Source organism: Vulpes vulpes, chromosome 8 (genome assembly GCF_048418805.1).
Source record: "Vulpes vulpes isolate BD-2025 chromosome 8, VulVul3, whole genome shotgun sequence".
Taxonomy (NCBI): Eukaryota; Metazoa; Chordata; class Mammalia; order Carnivora; family Canidae; genus Vulpes; species Vulpes vulpes.
This window is the reverse complement of record NC_132787.1, coordinates 76,164,281-76,186,316: the sequence shown is the minus strand read 5'-3', so window position 1 is coordinate 76,186,316 and position 22,036 is coordinate 76,164,281. Positions and strand designations below refer to the sequence as shown.

Genomic DNA, 22,036 nt, shown 5'->3' with positions numbered 1-22,036 from the left:
TGCATCTGCGCCCGCTCCTGTGCCCCAGCGCGGTGTCTGAGCCCGGGAAATCGGAGCCTGCTGGGAGTTTCCGACTTCTTCAAGTCGGCCCTGAGCAAAGAGTGCATGTGAATACACTTAACACAAGCGGCTTCTGAAACGTGTGTGTGTGTGTGTGTGTGTGTGTGTATGAGTGTGTGAGTGTGATACAGCACCAGTTTCACATTGACCTTGTAATTGTGTTTTGTTTGGTGGCAGGAAGTTTAGTCCTCCCCCCCCCCCCCCCCCCCCCGCAAAGATAGAGGTACCTTTGTTATTTTAGGTGTGTTTTTATTCTTATTTGGAAGATCCTCAGAGAAGTGTATGAACCAACAACTTAAAGTATTTGCTGTTCTAAAAGCTTTGAAGGAATCCGCGAAAGTTAGCTAAATTTACTTGTAATGATTTTGCTTAAGATAATCTTAGTTTTTGTTTTATTTGCAGAAAAAAAGACCAAATGGCAAAGCAACCTTCAGATGTAAGTTCTGAGTGTGACAGAGAAGGTGGACAATTGCAGCCTGCTGAGAGACCTCCTCAGCTCAGGCCTGGGGCTCCTACCTCTCTACAGACAGAGCAGCAAGGTAATCCTGAAGGCGAAGGGGACCGCTGCCCCCAAGGCAGCCCTCAGGGCCCGCTGGCCCCACCAGCCAGCCCCGGCCCTTTTGCTACCAGATCCCCGCTTTTCATCTTTGTGAGAAGATCCTCCCTGCTGTCTCGATCCTCCAGTGGGTATTTCTCTTTTGACACAGACAGGAGCCCGGCACCCATGAGTTGTGACAAATCAACACAAACCCCAAGTCCTCCTTGCCAGGCCTTCAACCATTATCTCAGTGCAATGGGTAAGCAATACCTGGGTAAGAGGTAGTTAATGTGTGGTTGCTTGAATATCTATCTAAAGGCTGTGTGTGGCATTTAAATTAAACTCTCTTTTAGAATCCTTTTATTGATTTAGTCCATATTTTGATGGAGATGTAAAATAAGACCTCAAAACCAACTTTTTTTTTTTATACATATTACCAAGTTTTGTGGCAGTGATAAAATGTACCTGGTATCACCTATTGATCCTGGCCGCCTGCCTTCATTGAAGTGTGTATGTGTTGTTCTAACCACTAAGACTTAACTATTAATGACCTTGTGCCTGAAGGGGACTCGGTCAAATATAGCAAATAGCTTAACGACATAACCAAACATGAAGAAAGATGAGACAAGTTCCCCATTTTCAAAAATGACACTTAAAAAGTGATCTAATTCATCAAGGCAGTACCAATATAGCATCACAAAAATGGTTTGTTTTCCACTCGATTTCTCTTTGAGCTGATTTTTTATTTGCTCAGAGGTTTTGGATATAGTACTAAGAAGATGAGATTGTGGGATTTTATTTCAGGGGTTAAAGACTGCTCTAGGGTCTGAACCAAGAAAACCTGACAGTACGATCAGTGAGGAAACTGAACTGGTAAGGACTGTGGCAGATTGGAGAACGTAACTGCCCCCGACTGTGGGCGTGTGGTCTCAGAATGGTAGGTTTTCCTATATTGGATAGTGCAAAATAGCCCAGGAGTGCAGATTGACAATTGACAATTTAGAGCAAGACAAATAAAAACATCTGTTTGCTAGATTTGACCCTTGAGCCCCCAGCATGTGACTTTGAGCATGTTCAGTTCTGACAGCCTCAGTAAGGGAGTAAGTCTGTGTTGATTCAAATCACTCTTCACCACTAATAGACAATGTCTTTCTTGGTCAGGATTCACCAGAATTTGCTTACCATTTGGACAGATAAGTCCTTCCTTCCTGCACCAATGAGATAGAAGTTGGCAGTATTATTCCTTAAGGATCCAGTATAGATTTTCTTACAACGTAGATCACACTTTGGCCAAAGGCTAACTAAAACCAAGTCCTGGAAGACAATGACAAATCTTGAATTTGCAGATACTATTGGGCTCTGTGTCTCGGCCTTCAGAGAGCTGCAGGTCTGTCCCTATGTTACAGTTAGAACCTCAGAGGATTGGTTGCTTGTCTGGTTGAGGATTCCTGGGAAGTAGCAAAGAGGGATGGTAAAGACACCAGTAGCTGCATGTTGGCTAGATATTTTCTGCTAAAAGTTGAGATAGACTTTGTTAAGATCCCTCCTTAGGGAAAGGAGCTTGAAGTTTATTGCTACTATTGCTTTGATAATTACGACCATCCTGAATTCATTTGAACCTTCTTAGTTGGTACTTGCAAATGTTTGCCCATGAAAGTTCTCCCGAGTATATGAATCTACGACATTCTTGCTCACTTTGAGTGAACAGGGCTTTATGGTATGTGTTTTTGAAAACCTGTGTATTTTAAGGATCCTTTGGAAGCCTTGTAATTTTTCCTGCAGACCTATAAATCTGCCTCTACAGGTGGTGGCTTAATGCACAAAAATAGTTTCTCTTAATCAGGAAGAGTGGGTGAGATAGTGTGTTGTTTTTGTTTTTTTTTTTAAGTATGTACAGTGACATACTGTTCGGTGAGCTTATTATAAGGTAAGCACCGTTACTCAAGATGACAGATGTAATTCTTCAGAGGTCACAATCTAAGTTACTGAGTAAAGTTATGTTTATACCTGTGAAGTCGAGTCATGGGTCCCAAGGTGTAATTTTATAGTAGTAACTACATTCTGGTAGATTGGCATGATAACTGAGACTTGAATGGAGAGGATTAAATGGTAAGGTATAAGGAGTTTGGGTTAGTGCACCAAGGTAAGTTTTCAGAATTAGGTTCAGGGGAGATTTGTTTGTTGGGGTGGGGGACAAATGGGGAATTGGAGAGGACTTAGTCAGATGTGAGTTTTATCAAACTGAAGCATAAAATTGACCCTCTCTGTAGTTTCTAACTTTTTTCCTGCTCATTCTTCTAATAGTTCCGTGCCTAAAGACCCCTGAAATATGCCAAGTTGATATATTTGCGTTCTTTTCTCTAGTTTCTAATTATGTTTAGAGTGTTTTTTACTGAACCATATCCATGAAGATCTTCAGTGAAGCTTTTGGTAATTTATTGCAAAATACATTTTTCATGGAGAAATCTTTATGATTGGTTTTAGCTGGGACACCACAAATGTGAGATTATAAAGAGGAACTCCTTCACTCATAAGAGTTTCTGCTCAGCAAGTTGGGGTAGATGGCAGTGGATCTTGCAGTTCTGACCTTGTATCTTTGTTCTAATGAGAAAGTGAATTCTTGTCTAGGATGTACATCAAGTAGATGTTAATACTAGAAATGCCTTCATATTTTCCTCCATGTCCCCTATTTTTGGGGTACATTCAAACAATATTATATTTTTCCATGAAAAGGAAAGCTTCCCCCCCCCCCCCCCCTTGTACCAACCAAATCTTGGTCTCTGTATACCCTGGGTGGATTGATTAATTTGACAAATGCTCTCTTTCTTAGTGATTAACTGATTACTTTAGTTAAAATCATTGACAGGTATTAGGTTTCTGAGTGCTTTCTCTAGTGTGTGTGTGTGTGTGTGCTTATGCCATAATGTGTTTTTAATACAAATTGTGTGCTAAATTCTGCACAAATTCATACTTTGGCGGTGTAGGTGTTGCAGTTGGAAGTAAGAATTGAGAAAGGTCGGAATGTGCTAGTGAACATTATGAACAGAGTGAGAGCTAGTTCATTAACTTCATGCATCAGATAACTTAAACATTGGTTCCCTCGAACATCAGAGTTTATAGGTAGGAGTTGTGTTGTCCTTTATTTTCCTCTGCATCTTGTGCATACTCCTCTTGCAGCTGATAATTGTCTGACCCACCTTTTAGATTGTGAGCCCTCTGAGGAGAGGCACTACATCCTGGAAATCCTAATGACAAAGGAAATGCTCAGGAGATGTTCAGAGTTTTGAGTCTTGCTCATCAGTCTTTCATAAGAGCCAACTGAGGACAAATAAGATTTCAGAAAAAGTCTGGTAGACAAAAGACCCTGAGCAAACCCCCCCCCCCCCAAAAGTATATTTTTAACTATTTGGATCTAACTGTAAGATTTGTCTTGTGGGGGGTGACAGGTGAGGTTTGGCTCAGTCCAGGCCCAGTAGGGAAGCTACAGGTTAGTACTGAGCACTTGCAAAGCAACTAGTGCAATTTGAGATGTGCTTGGTAGTGTCAATCCACGCTAGAGTGTGAAGACTTAGTATGTAAAGAAGAATGTAAAATATCACACTCATCTTCATATTAATGATATATGGAGATATTTTGAATATATTGGGTTAAATAAAAACTTTTTTTATTGTAGTTTAAAAAAGCCTGCATAAACCTCATAAAACTTAACCATCGTAACCACTTCTAAGTGTACATTTCAGTAGTGTTAATAAGTATATTCACATAGTTTGCATCCCACTCCCAAAACTTTCTCCTCTTACAGAACTAAAGCACTATACCCATTAAACATCCACTCTGCAATTCCCCTCCTCCCAGCTCCTAGCACATGTATCTGTCTATGATTTCGACTGTTCTAGATAGCTTGTGTAAGTATCTATCTTACGTGACTGGTATATTTCACTTAGCATTGTGTCCTCAAGGTTCATCATTAGCCTTCTCTTCCTTTTTAGAGCTGAATAATAATCCATTGTATTTATGTAACACACTTTTTAAATTCATTCATCCATCAGTGGACACTTGGGTTGTTTCCATCTCTTGGCTATATTCTGAGTAGTGTCACCCTTAATATGAGTGCGCAGACATCTCACAGATGATGCTTTCAGTTCTTTCAGAAGTATGCATACATCTCTTCAGAATCACACTTTCCGTTCTTTTGGATATCTATCCAGTATTTTTAATTTTTTGAGGAACCTTCATACTGTTTTCCATAGCAGCTGCACCATTTTATATTCCCACCAGCCGTGTACAGGGGTTCCATTTCTCCAAATCCTCACCAACATTTTCCTTTTTTTTTTTTTTTTAATAATAATGATCTGTGTGAAGTGCTTATTGTAGTTTTGATTTTAGTTTCCTGGATGAGTGATAGTGAGCATCTTTTTATATGCTTGTTGGCTATTAAATAAAGTATATTTTTTATATTTTACCTGTTTCTTTTTACTTTTTAAAAGTGTTTCTTCTAGAAAAATAGCAAATTAGATCTGTGGCTGGCATTCTGTTTATCTGGATAGGTTGCTTTGCAGATGGAGGAGCTAAAATGTTCAGGGGCACTTTAGCCAGCGAGACCTTACTCTTCCCACTCATCATTTCCATGTAATTTACTCCTTTGGTTGCTTTTGTTGACTTTATAGTGAAAGTACTTAGCCTGATCTTGTAAGCATCTTAAATAAGCTTTGTTGATAGCTGTGTTCTTCAGGCAAGTTATAAATACCAGTTTGGGTTTACTTTTTCAGAACTCCAGCTTTTTTGAAAAAGTTGAAGGTGGGGTGGTTTAGTTCTGCAGGCATCTCAAGGCTGCCTAGAGCTTCTGATGATAGTCTTCTTTGCTGAAGACCCACTTCTGGCTTCTAGATTCAGGGTCACTAATTTGGAAACCAAGAGAAGCAAACCTACTTTACAGGTCCTGAGTGGGGATAGAAAGTGAGAAAAATGAAAGTTTTTTTTTTTTTTCTAACTCATTCCAAACAAAACTTAGTAATTAATAATACAGATACCATATATGCCCTTTGCCTAGTTTCCCCCAATGGCAACATATTATATAATATAGTACAGTTCACAACCTGGAAGTGACATTGATAGAAGCCAGCTACCTTATTCACGTTTCACCAGTTCCCCATGCACTCCATTTTGTGCATGCATGTGAGTGTGATTTACTCCTATGCAATTAATCAGATGTGGAGATTTGTGTGATCACCATTAACAGTCAAGATACAGAACTGTTCCGTTACAAGGAGCCCTCTTGCTCCCTTTTTGTACCTCCCTTCTCTTTCCACCCCCCCAACAACCCACTGATCTGTACTACATATCTCCACTTCTGTCATATGTGACCTTTTGAGATGGGCTTTTTCACTCAGCATAATTCCACAGAGATCCACCCACGATGTTGTGTGTATCAGTAATTGCTTGGTTTTTATTGCTGAGTAGCATTCCCCAGCGTGAAGCGTTGATTGACCCGTGGAAAGACATTCAGGTTGTTTACAAGTTCTTGGGGGGGCCCTGGCACCCCAGGCACTTACTGGAGGGCTAGCCAGCCCACGCTGCAGGTTGTACGTTATTCCCTGGTACGCCTTCTGGGAGCTGCCATTTGAATGAGGGCACAGGCTTCCTGGTAAAGCCACCTCACCAGGTGACTGGCCAGGACGCCACACCTCAACAACGAACTGCTGATGTAAATACTCCCGTACAGGTTTTTGTGTTTATGTGAGTTTTAATTCCCAGAAGTACAGTTGTTGGATCATATGGTAGTTTAGTTTTTTAAGAAACTGTTGTTTGCCACAATGGTTATGTTCCCAGCAACGTAGGAGGGGTCCAGTTTTTCTAAATCTTAGCCAGCATTTGGTGTCATCACTATTTTTTTAGCCATTCTGACACATGCCTTATTGTAGCTTTAATCTGCACGCCCCTCGTGGCTAATGGTGTTGAATATATTTTCATGTGCTCATTTGCATATGTATACACTCCTCCAGGAAGTGACTGTTTCTGTGTTTTGCTCATTTTTTCAATTGGTTTGGTTTTTTACTCTTTCACTCTTTTTGAGAGCTTTTATGCATTCTAGACTCAAGTCAGATATGTGATTTGCAAACATTTTCTCCCATTTTGTAGCTTCTCTTTTCATCCTTTCTATAGAGCAAAGTTTAAATTTTGGTAAAGTTCAGATACCAGTTTCAAGTTTTTGGTGTCAGTTAAGTACTCTTTGCCAAGCCTAAGCCCCAAGATTTTTGCCTAGTTTGTTTGTTTATGCCAAAAGTTTTATAGTTTCACATTTTACATTTGGATTTGTGATTCATGTTGAGTTAATTTGTTTATAAGGTATGACGTATAGATCAAAGTCTGTCCTTTGAACTGTAGATCCCCAGTTGCTCTTGCACCATTTATGGAAATTGTCATCCTTTTTCCACTTACATTAGCTCTTGAACAACATGTGGCGAGGGGCACCATGCACGAAAAATCCATGTGTAACTTGTGACTGCCCCAAAACTTAACTACTGGTAGACTACTAATAGCCTGCTGTTGACCAGAAGCCTTCCCAGTAAGACACACTGTTGACAGACACATTTTGTATGTTATGTGTATTGTATACTGGATTCATACAATAAGCTGGAGGAGAGAAAAGGTTATTGAAAAAATCCGCCTATGAAAAAATTCAGTGAACCTGTTGTGCAAGGGTCAACTGTAATTGCTTTTGCACCTTTGTTCAAAATCAGCATGTTTTTGTGGATCTATTTCTGGATTCTCTTCTGTGTTCTCTTGAACTATATGTCTGTCCCTCTGCCAGGACCACGCTGCTTTCATTACTCTGGTTACATATTGGACCATAGTAATGGATGGATACAGTGATTCCTCAGACTGTATTCTTTTTTCTTTTTCTTCAAAATTGTTTTAACCTGGGTCCTATGCCTTTTCATCTCTATTTTAGAGTGGGCTTGTCTGTGTCTACAAAACCCTGCTGGGGTTTCCATAGGAATTGTATTAAACTTACAGATCAGTTTGGGTCAAGAACTTGCACCTTGATTGTGTTGTCTTGCATTCCACAAACAGGTATGTCTTCAAGTATTTAGGTTTGTAGGTTTTTTATAATTTTCAGTGTACAGATCTTGTAGATGTTTTGTTGGACTTCATTCACTTGGGAACAATTAGTAATGGTATTATTTTTAAATTTATTTTCAACTCATTTATTTTTAGTATGTAGCAATATAGTTCATGTTTGTTTGTTCTTATATTCTGGAGCCTTGCTGAACTCAGTAGTGAGAAAATTTTTTGTAAATTTCTTGGGAGTCCAACGAAGATGTTATCTGCAAATAGGAAGTTTTATTTCTTCCTTTCTAATAATCTGTGCATTTTCTTTCTTTTTCTTGCCCTATTACACTGATTAGAACTTCTAGTGTTGTGTTGAATGAGAGGTGAGAACAGACAGCCTTCCTTGCCTCATTCCTCTAGGGGGAATGCTTTCAGTCTTTAATGCTGGAGTCTGACATTAGCTGTAGGTATTTTGTAGATGCTCTTTTTAAAAAAAAAAATGAAATTTCTCTATTCCTAGATTGCTGATAGTATTTATCATGAATGAAATAGTTATAAAATGCTTACTCTGCATCAACTCATGTGAATGTATGAGTTTGCTTATTTTAGAATCTGTTGATAATGGTGAGCTACATTGATTTAATCTATCTTGCAAGCATGGGAATAGCCCTACTTGGTCAGGGTGTAGTTCTTTTCATACATTGTTGGATTGAATTTGCTAATATTTTCTTGAGGGTCTTTGTGCCTAAGTTCATGAGAGTTATTTATCTGTTGTTTTCTTTTTAAACTGTTCTGGTTTTGATCAGGGCCTTAACAGAGGTTGGGAAATGTTCCCTTCTCCTCCCTTTTCCAGAAGAGATTGTGTAAAGTTGGTATTCTTTATTTTTAAAAAAAAATTTTTTTTTAATTTATTTATTTATGATAGTCACACAGAGAGAGAGAGAGAGGCAGAGACACAGGCAGAGGGAGAAGCAGGCTCCATGCACCGGGAGCCTGACATGGGATTCGATCCCGGGTCTCCAGGATCGCGCCCTGGGCCAAAGCCAGGCGCCAAACCGCTGCGCCACCCAGGGATCCCAGTTGGTATTCTTTAAATGTTTGGAAAAAAAATTATTTAAAATGTTTGGTGGAACTCTCTAATGAGACCATGGAGACCTGAAGGTTTCTTTCTTGGGGAGCGGGGGAGGAGTTTAAGTTACAAATTCAGTTTTTTAGTGTTTGTAGGACTATTCAGGTTGTCTGTTTCATCTTGGTTGAATTTTAGTAGTTTATGATTTTCAACTACAAGGAATTGATCCATTGGTTCTAAGTTGTTGAATATTGAGTGCTTAAAGTATTTATGTTGTTCTTTATTATCTTAAGTGTGTGCAGGATCTGTTGTGATAGTCCATTTCATTCTAGATATTGGTGGTTTGTTTCCTATTTTTTTATCCTTTCAGGAGGTTTATCAGCTTTATTTTTTAAAATCAGCTTTTTTGTGCATTTTTCTCTATTTTCCTATTTACAATTTTTTTTGTTTAGTATTTCTTTCCTTTGGTTTGCTTTATGTTTATTTTGTCTTTTCTAGTTTCTTGGGGTGGGAACTTGGAGGAATGTTTTGAGACCTTTCCTCTCTTCTATTGAAGCATTTAGTGCCATAATCTCACCACTGCTTTAACTGCATCCCATATGTCAAGGGAGACCGTTTTCATTTTCATTGACATTCATGTGTTTTTATTTCCTTTGAGATTGCTTCTCTGACCCAAAAACATTTAGAAGTGTGTTGTTTCATTTCTAAGTGCATGGCAATTATCTTGTCTTTCTGTTACCATTTTCTTGTTTGATTTCATCATGGTCAGAGAATAACTGTTATTTTTTCAATTATATTAAATTTGGTAAATGATCTACAAGAGCTTGAAGAATATCTATACTCTGCTGTTGTTGGATGGAGTGTTCATAATATATTTGCCAATTAGATCTTATTGTGTTGTCCAGGGACACCTGGGTGGCTCAGTTGGTTAAGCATCTACCTTCAGCTCAGGTCATGATCCGCAGGGTCCTAGGATCAAGTCCCATGTCGGGCTCCCTGCTCAGTGGAGAGCCTGCTTCTCCTCCCTCAGCCTCTCCCCCCACTCATACTCTCTCTCCCTCTTTCTGTCTCTCTCACTGGCTCTATCTCAAATAAAGAAAATCTTATTTTAAAAAAATTGTGTTGTCCAGCTCTCCTATATCTTTGCTGATTTTCTCTGTGGTAGTTCTGTCAGTTGCTTAGACAGATGCTGTTGAAGTCTCCAACCAGAAGGATAGTCTGTCTTTTTCTCCTTTCAGATCTATCAGATTTTGCTTCATGTATTTCTCAGGCACAGTTTGGTGTTCACACATTTTGAATTTTTAATGTCTTCCTGTTGGATTGATCCTTTTATCATTGCTAAAAAGTCTACTTTATGTGATACCAACCAATATAGCCACTTCTGCTTTTCGTAAAAAAATACTAATAATGGTACATCTTTATATGGTGTATTTTTTTCCATTTATTTACTTTCAAGCTACATATATTGTATTTGAAGTAAGTTTTTTTGTATAGAACATATCTTCAAATAATACTGCTTTTAGCCACTCATCAAATTTTTTAAATGGTGTATTTAGATCATTTATATTAAAGGTAATTGTCTTAAGTTTGCCATTTTACTGTGTTTCTGTTTCTGTGTTTCTTTGTTTAAGAAGAATTTCCTGGACCGCCTGGGTGGCTCAGCAGCTAAGCGTCTACCTTTGGCTCAGGTCATGATCCTGGGGTCCAGGTATCAGGTTCTGCATTGGGCTTCCTCCGAGGAGCCTGCTTCTCCTTTTGCCCTGTCTCTGGTCTCTGCCTCTCTTTGTATGTCTCTCATGAATAAATAAATAAATTTTTAAAAAAAAAAAATTTCCTTAGTGGTTGTCTTAAGTATTACAGTATACAAATGTAACTTGTTATGATCTATTGACATCAATGATATCAACCTTTTTTGTTTTGGTTTGGCTGCAGTGTTGTAAACACCTTACATCCCTTCAGGTCTCTTCACCTGCCCCACATTTCAGATATAATTGTCTTAAACATTTCCTCTATATACATTGAGCACCATAAGTGATGTCCTATTTTGTGCTTCATCCGTCAAATGTAATTTAAGAAGCTCATGAGAAATAGGCTGATCTAGTATATTTCCTCCTCTCTTCTCTACATTTCAGTAGTTTTTCCTTTCTGAGGTTCTCAGTCTTCTGTTATTATTTCCTTTGTGTTCAGAAGACTTCCTTCAGTCATTTCTAAATGATAGGCCTGCTAGCAACAAGCCTTGGTTCCTGTGTTTGAGAATCTTTGTTTTTTCCCTTAATTGCAAAAGGATATTTTCAGTGGATCTAGAATTCACAGCTGGTTAGCTGTTTGTTTGCTTATTTTACAGACTTCTGGCTTTCACCGTTTCAGATGAGAAGCCTATCTTTCAAATGTTGTTCTTCTGTAAGTATTGTGTTATTTCTGCCTGGTGCCTTCCAACGTTTTTTCTTTGGTTTTTAGTTTCCAGAAGTGTAATTATGATGTGTTTTGAATTTCTTTGGGTTTCTCCTTCTTGAGATTCACTCCACTTCTTAAATCTGTGGTTTTATGTTTTGTGCCAGATTCAGGAAGTTTTCAGCCATTATGTCTTTGAGTATTTTTTCCTTTCTTTTGGGACTCTGATGACAAGAATGTCTTTTCGTTGTGGTCCTTGAGACTGTTTAGTTTTCATTCTGTATTGTCTGCTTGAACTGAATAAATTCTGTGGATCTCACATCATGTGTATGGGTTCTGTCATCTGTCATCCCCAATCTATTACTGAGCCCAGCCAGTGAGGTTCTTTTCCCCCTCTTGTTTAGTTGTATTTTTCTGTTCTAAAATTTTTGCTTTCTTCTTCCAGGTGAGGTAGAAATTCAGATCCCTCCTCAGCCTTGCTAATACTTACCAACAAAAATGCAGCACCAAATTACATGGCTTTGTTGAATTCTCTTGGAGGTGTATGCTTGGCTCCCCCATAGCCCCTGCTGACATCTGGAAGGGGGAGGGACGTGGTGGAGGGCTGACTCACAGCCTTGCTTCTGTAGGGTGGAGGCTAAAGCTCAGCTCTTCTTGACTTCTTGTTTACACTGGACTAAGGGTGAGGGGTAGACTACCAGCCCTGCCTCCCACCACCCTGTTCCTCTCATGATGCTGGATGGGAGTTCCTAGGCATTACCCTTGATGCCAGGTGGGAGTGGAGGCTTGGTGACCCACTGGGTCCCACAGGCACCCGAAGCTAGGGAGGAAAAAACCTATGGGCCACTAGCCCTGTTTCCTACCACCTCGTTCGGTCTTGTTGCTGCCAGGTGGGTATACAGGCTCAGCTCCTCACTGGGCCTTCCCCCAACCAGGGGTGGGGGAAGTGGTGTGCTGACTTGCTCTGACTTGTTCTGTCTCATTGCTCCTTGATGCTCGGTGGGGGTGGAGGCCCAGCTTCTTGTGGGTGGGTGCGTGCGTGCATGCGTGTGTGTGTGTGTGTGTGTGTGTGTGTGGAGTGGCAGCTAATCTCACTTTGTACCACCTCCCTGCTGCTTGGTAGGGGTTGGAGGGCCAGTTTGCTGCCGGGCCCCACCAAAGCTACCTTTGAAGGGGAGTCTGCATCATCTGCTACCCCTGGGCAGAGGATGAGAGAGAGCTCCCCACGTGATTTGTCCAGCACTGCTCTGGCAGGGCAGCAGGATTGGCCCTGCCTGCGTCTGCCAAGGAGAAAGACTGGCAGATCTGCTCTCCCTTAGCCTGGTTACACAGCCTGCTGGTAGAACCACAACACCGACACCGCCCCCTGAGCTGGGGATGGGTGAAAGATCAACTTCTTGCCTAGCCACACTGAAACTACAGCTGGGGTCTATAGAATAGGTACGGCCAAAACGGTTTTCCGTCGTGAGGCCACCCTTTCCCCACGGCTTTACTGGGAAGAATAGGCTCTCCTGGGAGCTCTTTCTCTCCATACGTTGGAGACCCACCGTTGGAGAACTCTGTGGGACCCTGCCCAGGATGTATGGAAAGTAATGAGGAAACCAGGAACCTCTCGGCCACATCATTCCTCAAGTCCAAGGGACCCCAAACAGCCCACCTCTTCTTTCCCCTTTCAACAACATCTTGTTTGTTGTGCTCTCTAGGATTTTTAGTAACACAGGGTGGGGCCTGGGGGGATTTGGTTGACCCCACCTTGGTGGGATTGGAAGTCTGTATCTTGTAACTAAATATTTATAATGAGTGTTGATTGGCTCTGACGGCAGAGTACTACTTGGAATTTTAGCCACCACCTGTTTCACTCTCTGATTTTACACTCTGGAATAATAATTGACTTTTAACTTTGGGGGAGAGATTTAGCAGTACTCTTAGCCACTGTTTTCACGATTTCACTGTGATAATTGCAGTGTTTCTTGTCCTAACTGCCTTATATGTGACCGTGGTGGTGAGCCTGTGGGGTGTCCACCCTGCTTTGCTCACATGTCCTGCCTGGAAACCATAGGGGTGATTCCAGTCAGATTCCACGGGCTGTAGGGGAACTTCTTATTGGAGAAAGTAAGCCCTGTGGTCCTACATGATTGGACTGTAAGAAAGAAAAAGAGATCCCATCATGCATTGATTTGTGGTTTAGATTTGAAGATGTGTATAGAACTGAATGTTAGGTGGTCTGAGACCTTGCCTCCTGATCTTTTATACCAGGGAACTGGAGCATTTGCTCAGTGCTCAGATGCCCTCATGCCCCTGGTCTGTGGTCACCCTGCCTCTGTTGGGGGGGGGGGGTGCTCCCCATGGACCACCACCTCCCACACCAGAATTCACTCGTCTTCATTCCTCCTTTGTGGGAGCAGCCTCAGTCTCTCAGCATATTTCTTATGTGACACAACATTCAGCCTCTTTTTCATCTGGTCAGTGTCCTCTGATGGTTCTGCTTGGTCTGCGGCTGGGACCTGTGCTGAGGCATGTGACCCAAGTTGGCTTTCCTTCTCTGTGGAGGTCTTGTTGACACAAACCAAATGCCTGTCCTGTAAGACCTTGTGGGCTCGGTCCTGTGCTGTGCTCTGGCTCTAAGCACCATGCCACCCATCCATCCTCAGACCCTGCTCTGAGGCACAACGGACTGTCTGCCGTTCCTTTATTCTGCTGGAAATGCTAGGAGAAACATGTGCACCGGACGGTTGATCAAGGCATTATTTATCCCAGCCAAAAAAATTATGGACTGTCCTAACTGTACAGGGAAAATCTCACTGATTACACATCCTTTTGACAGACTGTGGTGCTGTCTTCTTAATGACTTTAAGAAAAATGATGGCATGGAAAATGCTGCTGGCGTAAAGTAAAGTTCCGTTACAAAAGGTTACAAAATTATTGATGACATCTATGTCTAAGTCTGTTTTTGCTAAGATTGCAAACATACCACAGATTGGGTGGCTTAACCAAGAAACCTTCATCTCATACTTCTGGAAGTTGGAAGTCTGAGATTAGGATGCTAAGCATATCCCAGTTCTGGGGAAGGCCCTCTTGTATCCTCACGTGATAGAAACCTCTTACAAAAGCACTGATTCCATTCATGAGGGCTCCATGCTGGTGATCTGACCACCTCCTAAAGGTCCCATCTCCTAATACCATCACACTGGGGGTTAGGTTCAGCATATGAGTTAATGGGAGGCAAAAACATGGGTATCCAAGAAGTTTGTAAGTGTAAATGGAAAAGAACTCAAAACATTAAAAGCAAGTATTTTTGTTTTCAAGTTTCAAGTGGTCTTATTTGTGTGCCTTTTTGCGTTTCCAAAATCATCACTAGCATTTATAAGAGAATAAATCTAGTATATAACACATGTCAGTTTTTGTTTTAATTTGAATCTTCGTATTTTTGGCATGCCCAGGAGCTCGTCACTGTGACATGTACATCTTATTTGTGTGATTCAGTAGTAAGTGTCATGCCCTGTGGCATTGGTAAGTAAAAATCTGGAAAGCCAAGCTCATGGCCCGTCACCAGAAGTATTTGTAGATAGACATTAGCCCCTTAATAAAAACCTGGGGTTCGCTTTTTATTTAGCAGAGTGAGTGATTTGTGAAACATCTTTGTCCAATGAGGTTAACAGGTTGTTTCGGCACTGGCGGGCTGCTGCTGCTGTGTGTCCTGCAGGGCTGGGCATAGGTCTGGGGCAGGATCTAAGTGGAATCCCGGCTCCCTCAGACCCACTGAGTGACCTGGGCAGACCTGTTAATTTTAGTTTGTTTTCTCATCCATCAAATGAAGACCAAAGTGCTTAATTAGAGGGTTGTGGGAGCTTCCACATAAACCAATAGAAAGCATCTGAGGGAACCCCATCGCTAATTTATAAATTTTTCTTCTTCCTCCATACCCTGTTGTAGCCATGGCATGTCCAGAAGTGTGACAGTAATGAAGGTTCTCCTACTTTCTCTGGAAAGAAGCTGTTTCAGGAATATAGGAAACTCACAGGGAAGTGAATTAATTTGGAAATGCCACTATAATTCTAACTCCCCCAGGTCCCAGAACAAACCAGCAAAAAAGATCTTTTTCTAGAAACTGGCCTGCTGGGGATGGGGAGGGAAGGTCTGAATCACCCCTAACCTGCCTATGACCCCACACATCACCCTGAAAAGAAGCTTGGCTTCATTGGCAAATCTTTGGACCGTGGAGAGACATCTGGAAACCATACTGTGTCTAAGGTGAGCCTGTGTCGGGGACACCTGTGGGCGATGGCCCATAGCACTTGGCAGAAACTTGACTGTAGTTTAGTGTGTGTATTTGGAGAAAGAATGGTCTTGAGACATAAGACACAGGCTAAACTACTTTTTCCTGCAGCCAGATGTTAAGCAACCTTTTTTGAAATGAGATATTTTGCGTTTTTGGTTTAACATTAGAAATACTCATTGAGTACAATGAAAAAATTTTTTAAAACAGACTTTTTTTCCTTTGACAGGATTTATGCTTATTTAGCCATCTGTTAAATTTCAGGTTTTATTTCTGAATGAATGAATCATGAATGCTTCTTGGGAACTTTTTCTTCACATTGCTACGAGGTGACCAATGCCAACAGTTAGAACAGCGTTTTCCTGGTGGTGGATGAGTGTAAACTCCGTTCGTATGAGCCCGTGCTTTGGTGGTTTTGAGTATTTATTAGAATACTATTAGAATGCTAGTTGGTATCCCCAGAGTCCTCTGGGAAACCCAAATTCAACTTTGTATTTCCTCTGTTTGTCTGCCCTGGAGCAGATCCCTGGGGTTTGTGAGTAGAGTTATCACTCAGCCAGACAGTGGTGGAGAGAAGCAGTCCCTGAATCTGGTCTTCTTCTGCAGCCCACAGGCCTGAGTGAGGCTGGGGTCTGTGCTCCAGTTGTTACAAGCTCCTGAGCTTGTCTCTCCAGCATCTACACTCGAAGAGGATACAGGCCAGTTGACTGCATAGATTGAGTCTGCAGCCCTGAGAGCTGAGACTTTATGTCCTCTTCAGAAGTAGAACTCTGGGGTGTTGGAGGTGCGAACACAGGCCTTTGGTACTGATGAGTTGCTTTAATTTGGGCTTTGCTGATCTTCTTTAGGAATGAAAATGTTTGTTTTTAAGATTTTATATATTTATTCATGAAAGACAGAGAGAAACCGAGATACAGGCAGAAGGAGAAGCAGGCTCCCTGCTCAGTGAGGATCTGCTTCTCCCTCTTCCTCTGCTCATGTTCTCTCTCTCTCTCAAGTAAGTAAATAAAATCCTTTAAAAAAACTAAAATTTTTTTAAAACATAGAATCAGTCACTTCAGTCTGCAAAGGATATGTGTTCAAATTGAAACAGGTTCAACATGATGATTCTCTACTATATGAGTTGCTCTGGGCACTTTTTTAAAGACTATTTGAGAGAGCGTGGGGAGAGAGAGAACCTCCCAGTGCAGACTCCCAATCAGTGGGGACCCTATATGCCCCTTGATCTCATGACCCTGAAATCATGACCTTAGCAGAAACCAAGAGTCAGACACTCAACTGACTGAGCCACCCAGACCCATGTGCTCCTCCTGAGGAATTTCTTAACACAAAGTAGTCTAGAAAGGATTCTGGATATATGCTACTTAACATGTATTTGCATTTAGATCTCAATCTTATTTATACCTGAGCATAACTTCTACCAAACTGGTCAAAACCACTTACCAACTTAAGAAAATAGTTTGGTACGTAATGGCAAGAGCCCAAATATTTGTAGATTTAATGACAACTCAAGCAATATTTATTGTAACTTATTAATGTCCAGCTCCCTCTTTCTTTTTTTTAAGATTTTTTAAATTTATTTTTACATGAGACACAGAGAGATAGGTAGAGGGAAAAGCAGGCTCCCCATGGGGAACCTGATGTAGGACTCAATCCCAGGAAACCAGGATCATGCCCTGGGCCAAAGGCCCAGGCTGTCACTGAGCCACCCAGGTGTTCTTTCATCCCTCTGTTTTCACTTTAATTTTCCCTTCATTTGAAGCTTAGAGCTGTTTTCTCTGTAAAGAAAGCCTGGCAGATTGTATACATCAGCTTTGTTTTCTTGGTAGTCCTTTTTACTGAAGTATATCATGAAGGATGGGAGTGGAGAGTTAGGGAGGGTGACCCAGTCCAGCCCTGATCCCTCCATTGACCCATTATAGCTCTTTGGGCTCATACCTCAACCTGGCTAAGCACGAATGTCCTTTCCTGATGTAGAAAGGTGTGATAATGATTCAGTAGTGGTAACACTCAGTAGTGGTAAGATGGGAGGGGTGGGGCTGGAGGGTAGGGGTGGGGCTTATGCTAAATTAGAACAACCCCAGTTGAATCTGTATTGCACAGAGTTCCTAAGTCCAGGGGTAGCCAAACCATTTTGCCCAGTTTATGAACACATAGGCATCAGAGTTGGGCCAGAGCAGCCATTCTACCCTGGAGGGTAATGAGTACTGGGGAGGAGGAGGAAGAATGTGTGAACCAAAACAGATAAAAGACCTTCAAAACCACCAGACCTGATGGTCTTTTGGCACAGAATTTCATATGACTTACACTTGGATTTGCGTCAGTGGTAACCCTAGTTTCCATGCTTTCTCCATCTGGAAGAGTGTGGCACCTAGGTTACATACCTAACATTTGTGTAGTCTACAGGCAAGACCTGGGATTCTCCTCTATAATTGCTGACTTATGCAAAGGTTATGTAGTATCTTGAACATTAATACAGGCTGGTCAGTGGATAAAGGAACTTGAGGCTCGACCCGTGTTTCTCATTGACCACGCACCATACCACTCCAGTGTTCCACTGGCTTGAGCCTTCCAGTATCCTTATTTTATATGCAACATTAATTCTTAGAACATTTCTTTTTATTATTGTAAAGCTGTGGGCCATGTGTTCACCTCTGTTCCTTAGAGGTGGAACACACACTTTTCAGCATAAATGGGCTTGTGCTCAATCAGGATGCACAAGCTTTGTGAGTTTTCTAGGGAGGAGTCACACAGCACTCAGAGTGTGACAGACAGTAAGTTTTAAACCTACAGACAGTAGGTTTTAAGAACAGATTGATAAACCATTAAGTGTCTAAGCACAGCGATTACATCTTTGTGATTACACAAAAGAGTGTCTGGAATTGAGGTGTCAAGTTTGTCTCTCTTTTCATACGATGTGCAGTAAAAAGAGGAAGCTACCTTTCCTGAATTTGTTTTAAGTGAGAAGCTTTCAATGCGTGCCAGACTTCTGGTGTGTTACCCCACTGTCTATGTTACATCTGTGTCTATGTTAACAGGTTAGTGCCTCACTTTGTGTATGGCCATTATAAATTCCAACTGTGGAAATAAAATTGATAGACTTTTGCATGTTTTTATTTAAAAACTGCTTAAGATGGGCAGCCCGGGTGGCTCAGCGGTTTAGCACCGCCTTCAGCCCAGGGCCTGATCCTGGAGACCTGGGATCGAGTCCCATGTCGAGCTCCCTGCATGGAGCCTGCTTCTCCCTCTGCTTGTGTCTCTGCCCCTCTCTCTCTCCCTCTCTCTCTCTCTCTCTCTCTCTCTCTCATGAATAAATAAATAAAATCTTAATAAATAAGTAGATAGATAGATAGATAGATAGATAGATAAAAACTGCTTAAGGGGTGCCTGGGTGACTCAGTTGGTTAAGCACCTGTCTTTGGCTCAGGTCCTGATCTCAGTGTCCTGGGATCAAGTCCTAAGTCTTGCTCCCTGCTCAGCAGGAAGTCGGCTTCTCCCCCTGCCTCTGCCCCCCCTCCCCTCATGCTCGCTTTCTTTCTCTGTGTCAAATAAATAAAAATCTTCATAAAAATAAAAGTAAAATTAAAACTATTTTAAGGTGTAGCTTCTTGGGACTCTGTTTTTGCTCCAGGTCTTGGTCTTCACTATCCCTGAGATGAAATACAATAATTCTAAAGCCCTGATGTGAATTAGAAGAGATTTTTGTCACCTGTTTCCTGCTGGCAGTGTTAAATTTCATAGAAGCCACACTTACTCTGTAGTCAGGAATTTTTACTTTTGTGGTTTAAATTTTCATTTCCTCCCCAAGATCAGATTTTTGGTTGGGTATAGCATACAAGTTACTGAAAGGTAGTAACTTCAAAAATTTTAGCACCTTATTCCTAAGGAATGGTTTTAAGTAAATTAATGTACAGAATTATGTATTTACTTTTTAAAAATCCCTAAAAAGCACTTTTTTTCTTTATAGTTGTGATGAAGTAAATTGTGAAATAAACTGTCTAGATAGGAAATTCCTGCGTTGTCAGTAGAAGGTACCTAGGGTCTATGTTTCTGTCTTAAAGCAAGCTCAGAGTTGCTCTTCATTTGACTATACATAGAGTTTTGGGGTTATTTTTAATTGTTTTTCAAAATAAGATTGCCAGTCAAATCCTCTAATCCTCTAAAAGGAATTTACTATAGAAATAGAGCTGCAGCTGTCTCAGAGTCTTGGTGCAGCTAGGGTCAGTGTAGGGAAAGCAAAAAGCGGAAGTAGTATCCTGTGTCCTGCATCCTGTCAGACCTAATAAAGACCCCTGCTATGCACTATTCAGAGCAGCACATTTCAGGAGCACACTGGGCGGGGGACTAGGATGGTGATGGTGGGTCTTCCCACTGTTCATCATAAAGGGCATATGGAAGGAACTGGTTCAGGACCAGGTTTGGAGCATGTGGTGGCAGCTTACTTAATGAAAAAGAAGTGAGGGGTGCGTGGGTGGCTCAGTCAGTTAAGCATCTAGTTCTTGATTTCAGCTCAAATCTTGATCTCAGGATCATGAATTTGGGCCTGAGTTGGGCTCCACACTAGGCATGGAGCCTACTTAAAAGAGAAAAAGAAAAAAATAAAAAGAAGGGTAATGACCGAGAGGGATTATATTATAGATTGTCTTTATAGGCCCAGGGAATGGAAGCAAGATTGAGTTGGGGGTTGGCAGGGGGACATTTCAGTTCCCTATGAAAAAGAACTTTGCAGCCTCTAATGCCCTTCGGTGAGGACTGCTCTGCTTTAGGAAAACAGCATGCCACTCATGCCAGGCAGTGGGCCCACAGGCCAGGAGACCCAGCATCATATTTCGGATGGCCCCTGTACCAGGTCTCCCACCTGCCTATGATACTGGACTTCCTGCTATGGCTAAGAGCCAGCGGGTATGCCCTTGGACAGAAACCTAACCACAGGTGTGGGTGTGCTGGGCATGTCACTGGCTTCTCATAAAGATGTAAATCGGTGGGTGGGGCGGGGGAGATGGCTCAGGTGAAATGGGTAAGCAGGTCTTCTGACCTTGAATCGTAAATGGGTGAATTAGGTATTTAGCACATTGGACTTAACGCCTTAGATTGGAATTTCATTGTGGGAAGAATGATGGTGGAAGGGCATAGATTATGCACGCTGCTTTCCAGACTTCCGACCCAACTTCACAGCCTTGGTTTACTGGCAGTTTCCAAATGGTCAGCCTGGAAATGGATCAAAGCAGCTTGTTTTGACTTTCTTGCTCAAGGCCACATAAAAGCACAGGCAACACGCACTGAAAAGGAGTAAGTATAAAACCCTGGCTTCCTCTCCTGAACTTTATTATTTGTAGTGCTGTCTCCTAGCAGCTGTGCATAAAGTGCTGTCTTGAATTCACACGACTGCCCAGGCTCAATACCGACAAGTACGGGGGAAAACAGATGGAGGAACTTTCTGAGCACCGGTACTACGGTCACTTGTGTTTTATTTCTAATTACTCTCATGATCCTCCAGGGGCTCAGTGGAATTGATAAAAAGATTTATCAACAAATAAAACAATGCATAGGAGAAACAGACCCAGGGTTGGGGGAGGAGGGGAGTGTGTGCTAGCGGTGAAATTGAGTTCTGGCTTACTTCATTTCTGAAGAACCGCTGGAGTGTCTGAAGTCACCTTCAGATAGCATTTTCTGCAGTAGAACTTAGGAGAGCAGCAGATGCTCTGGAAATCCTGGAGCCTGATCACTCAGGTGGGTTTCCTAAGGAACCTTTAGCAGGCCAGCTGGCTGTGTCCTTTGTCCTCTTGTTAGCTTGTGGATAACTGACTCGATGAAGATATTTCTGAAGATAACTCACTTAAATAAGGAGACTATTGGCTTGAATTGACATCCTAGAATTTTTATTTCCCCAAATGAATATCGAGCTCATGAGTGGCCACCCTGCAGAAGCAGTGCTTCCTCTGAACATTTTTGGAGTATCTCTTTTTGATTTGGCACTAGTTTCAGAGCTGAAGAGAAATGGTCTTTTAGAGGGTCCTTATGGTTTTTGGCTAAATTAGACTCCTTGGGGAATAGACATGGATGACCCTAAGATGTTGAGAGGAAGGGACCCCACAGTTCCTGATAAGTGCTGGGCAAAATGCACACTTGTCCAAGTAAGATCTGTTGTGGGTTTTTTTCTCTGTTGTGTGTTTAAAATAAAAATGATTGTGTCTTCAAAGTCATACATTCCATATCTGTTCAAGGACTGAGAAATCCTTTCTCAGCTCTGAGTTGCATACATATTCAAAGCTTAATTCATGCTGACTGTTTTAAAAATCTAATCTTCATTCTGCCTAAGTATTTGTGGATTACTGCACATCTGAAAACAGAAGAGTATGACGTATTTCCATGAATTTTAATTTGGTTTCTGGTTCTGCACTTGAAACTCCACTAGGGACATTCAAGGGAATGAAAACAGTGGCCGCCCCTCGGAAGTGAGAGCTGCACCAGTCCTGTCACTCAGAATGAGCACAGTCACATGAGCTCATGTGTAGGACATGGTACCCCCAGCACACATGCACACCTCACCCAGTGGTGTTTCTCAGCACCCTCACAGAGCAGGACAGCTGGGTGTAGAGACAATGGCAGTGGCATTGTAATGGAACCTCTGTTTCTTTGACACCTGCTG

General features: G+C 41.7%; 1 protein-coding gene across 11 annotated transcripts in view; it reads left to right on the top strand.

Annotated features, from left to right (window-relative positions):
- The window catches only part of BCL2L11 (BCL2 like 11), a 47,369-nt gene that overhangs the window by 2,365 nt on the left and 22,968 nt on the right, over positions 1–22,036 (top strand). For 4 of the 11 annotated variants that reach the window (XR_012003140.1, XM_025994351.2, XM_072767151.1 and 1 more), the window contains exons 2-3: positions 463–599; positions 768–857. Coding sequence is in view for 9 of the 11 variants with exons in the window: in XM_025994351.2 (XP_025850136.2) it covers positions 476–599; positions 768–857 (214 nt within the window). In the remaining 2 variants the exon portion in view is untranslated. Of the gene's footprint in view, positions 1–462; positions 858–10,351; positions 10,504–22,036 lie in introns of those variants that run through there. The other 7 variants (XR_003234340.2, XM_025994348.2, XM_025994352.2 and 4 more) reach the window with 4 other exon arrangements.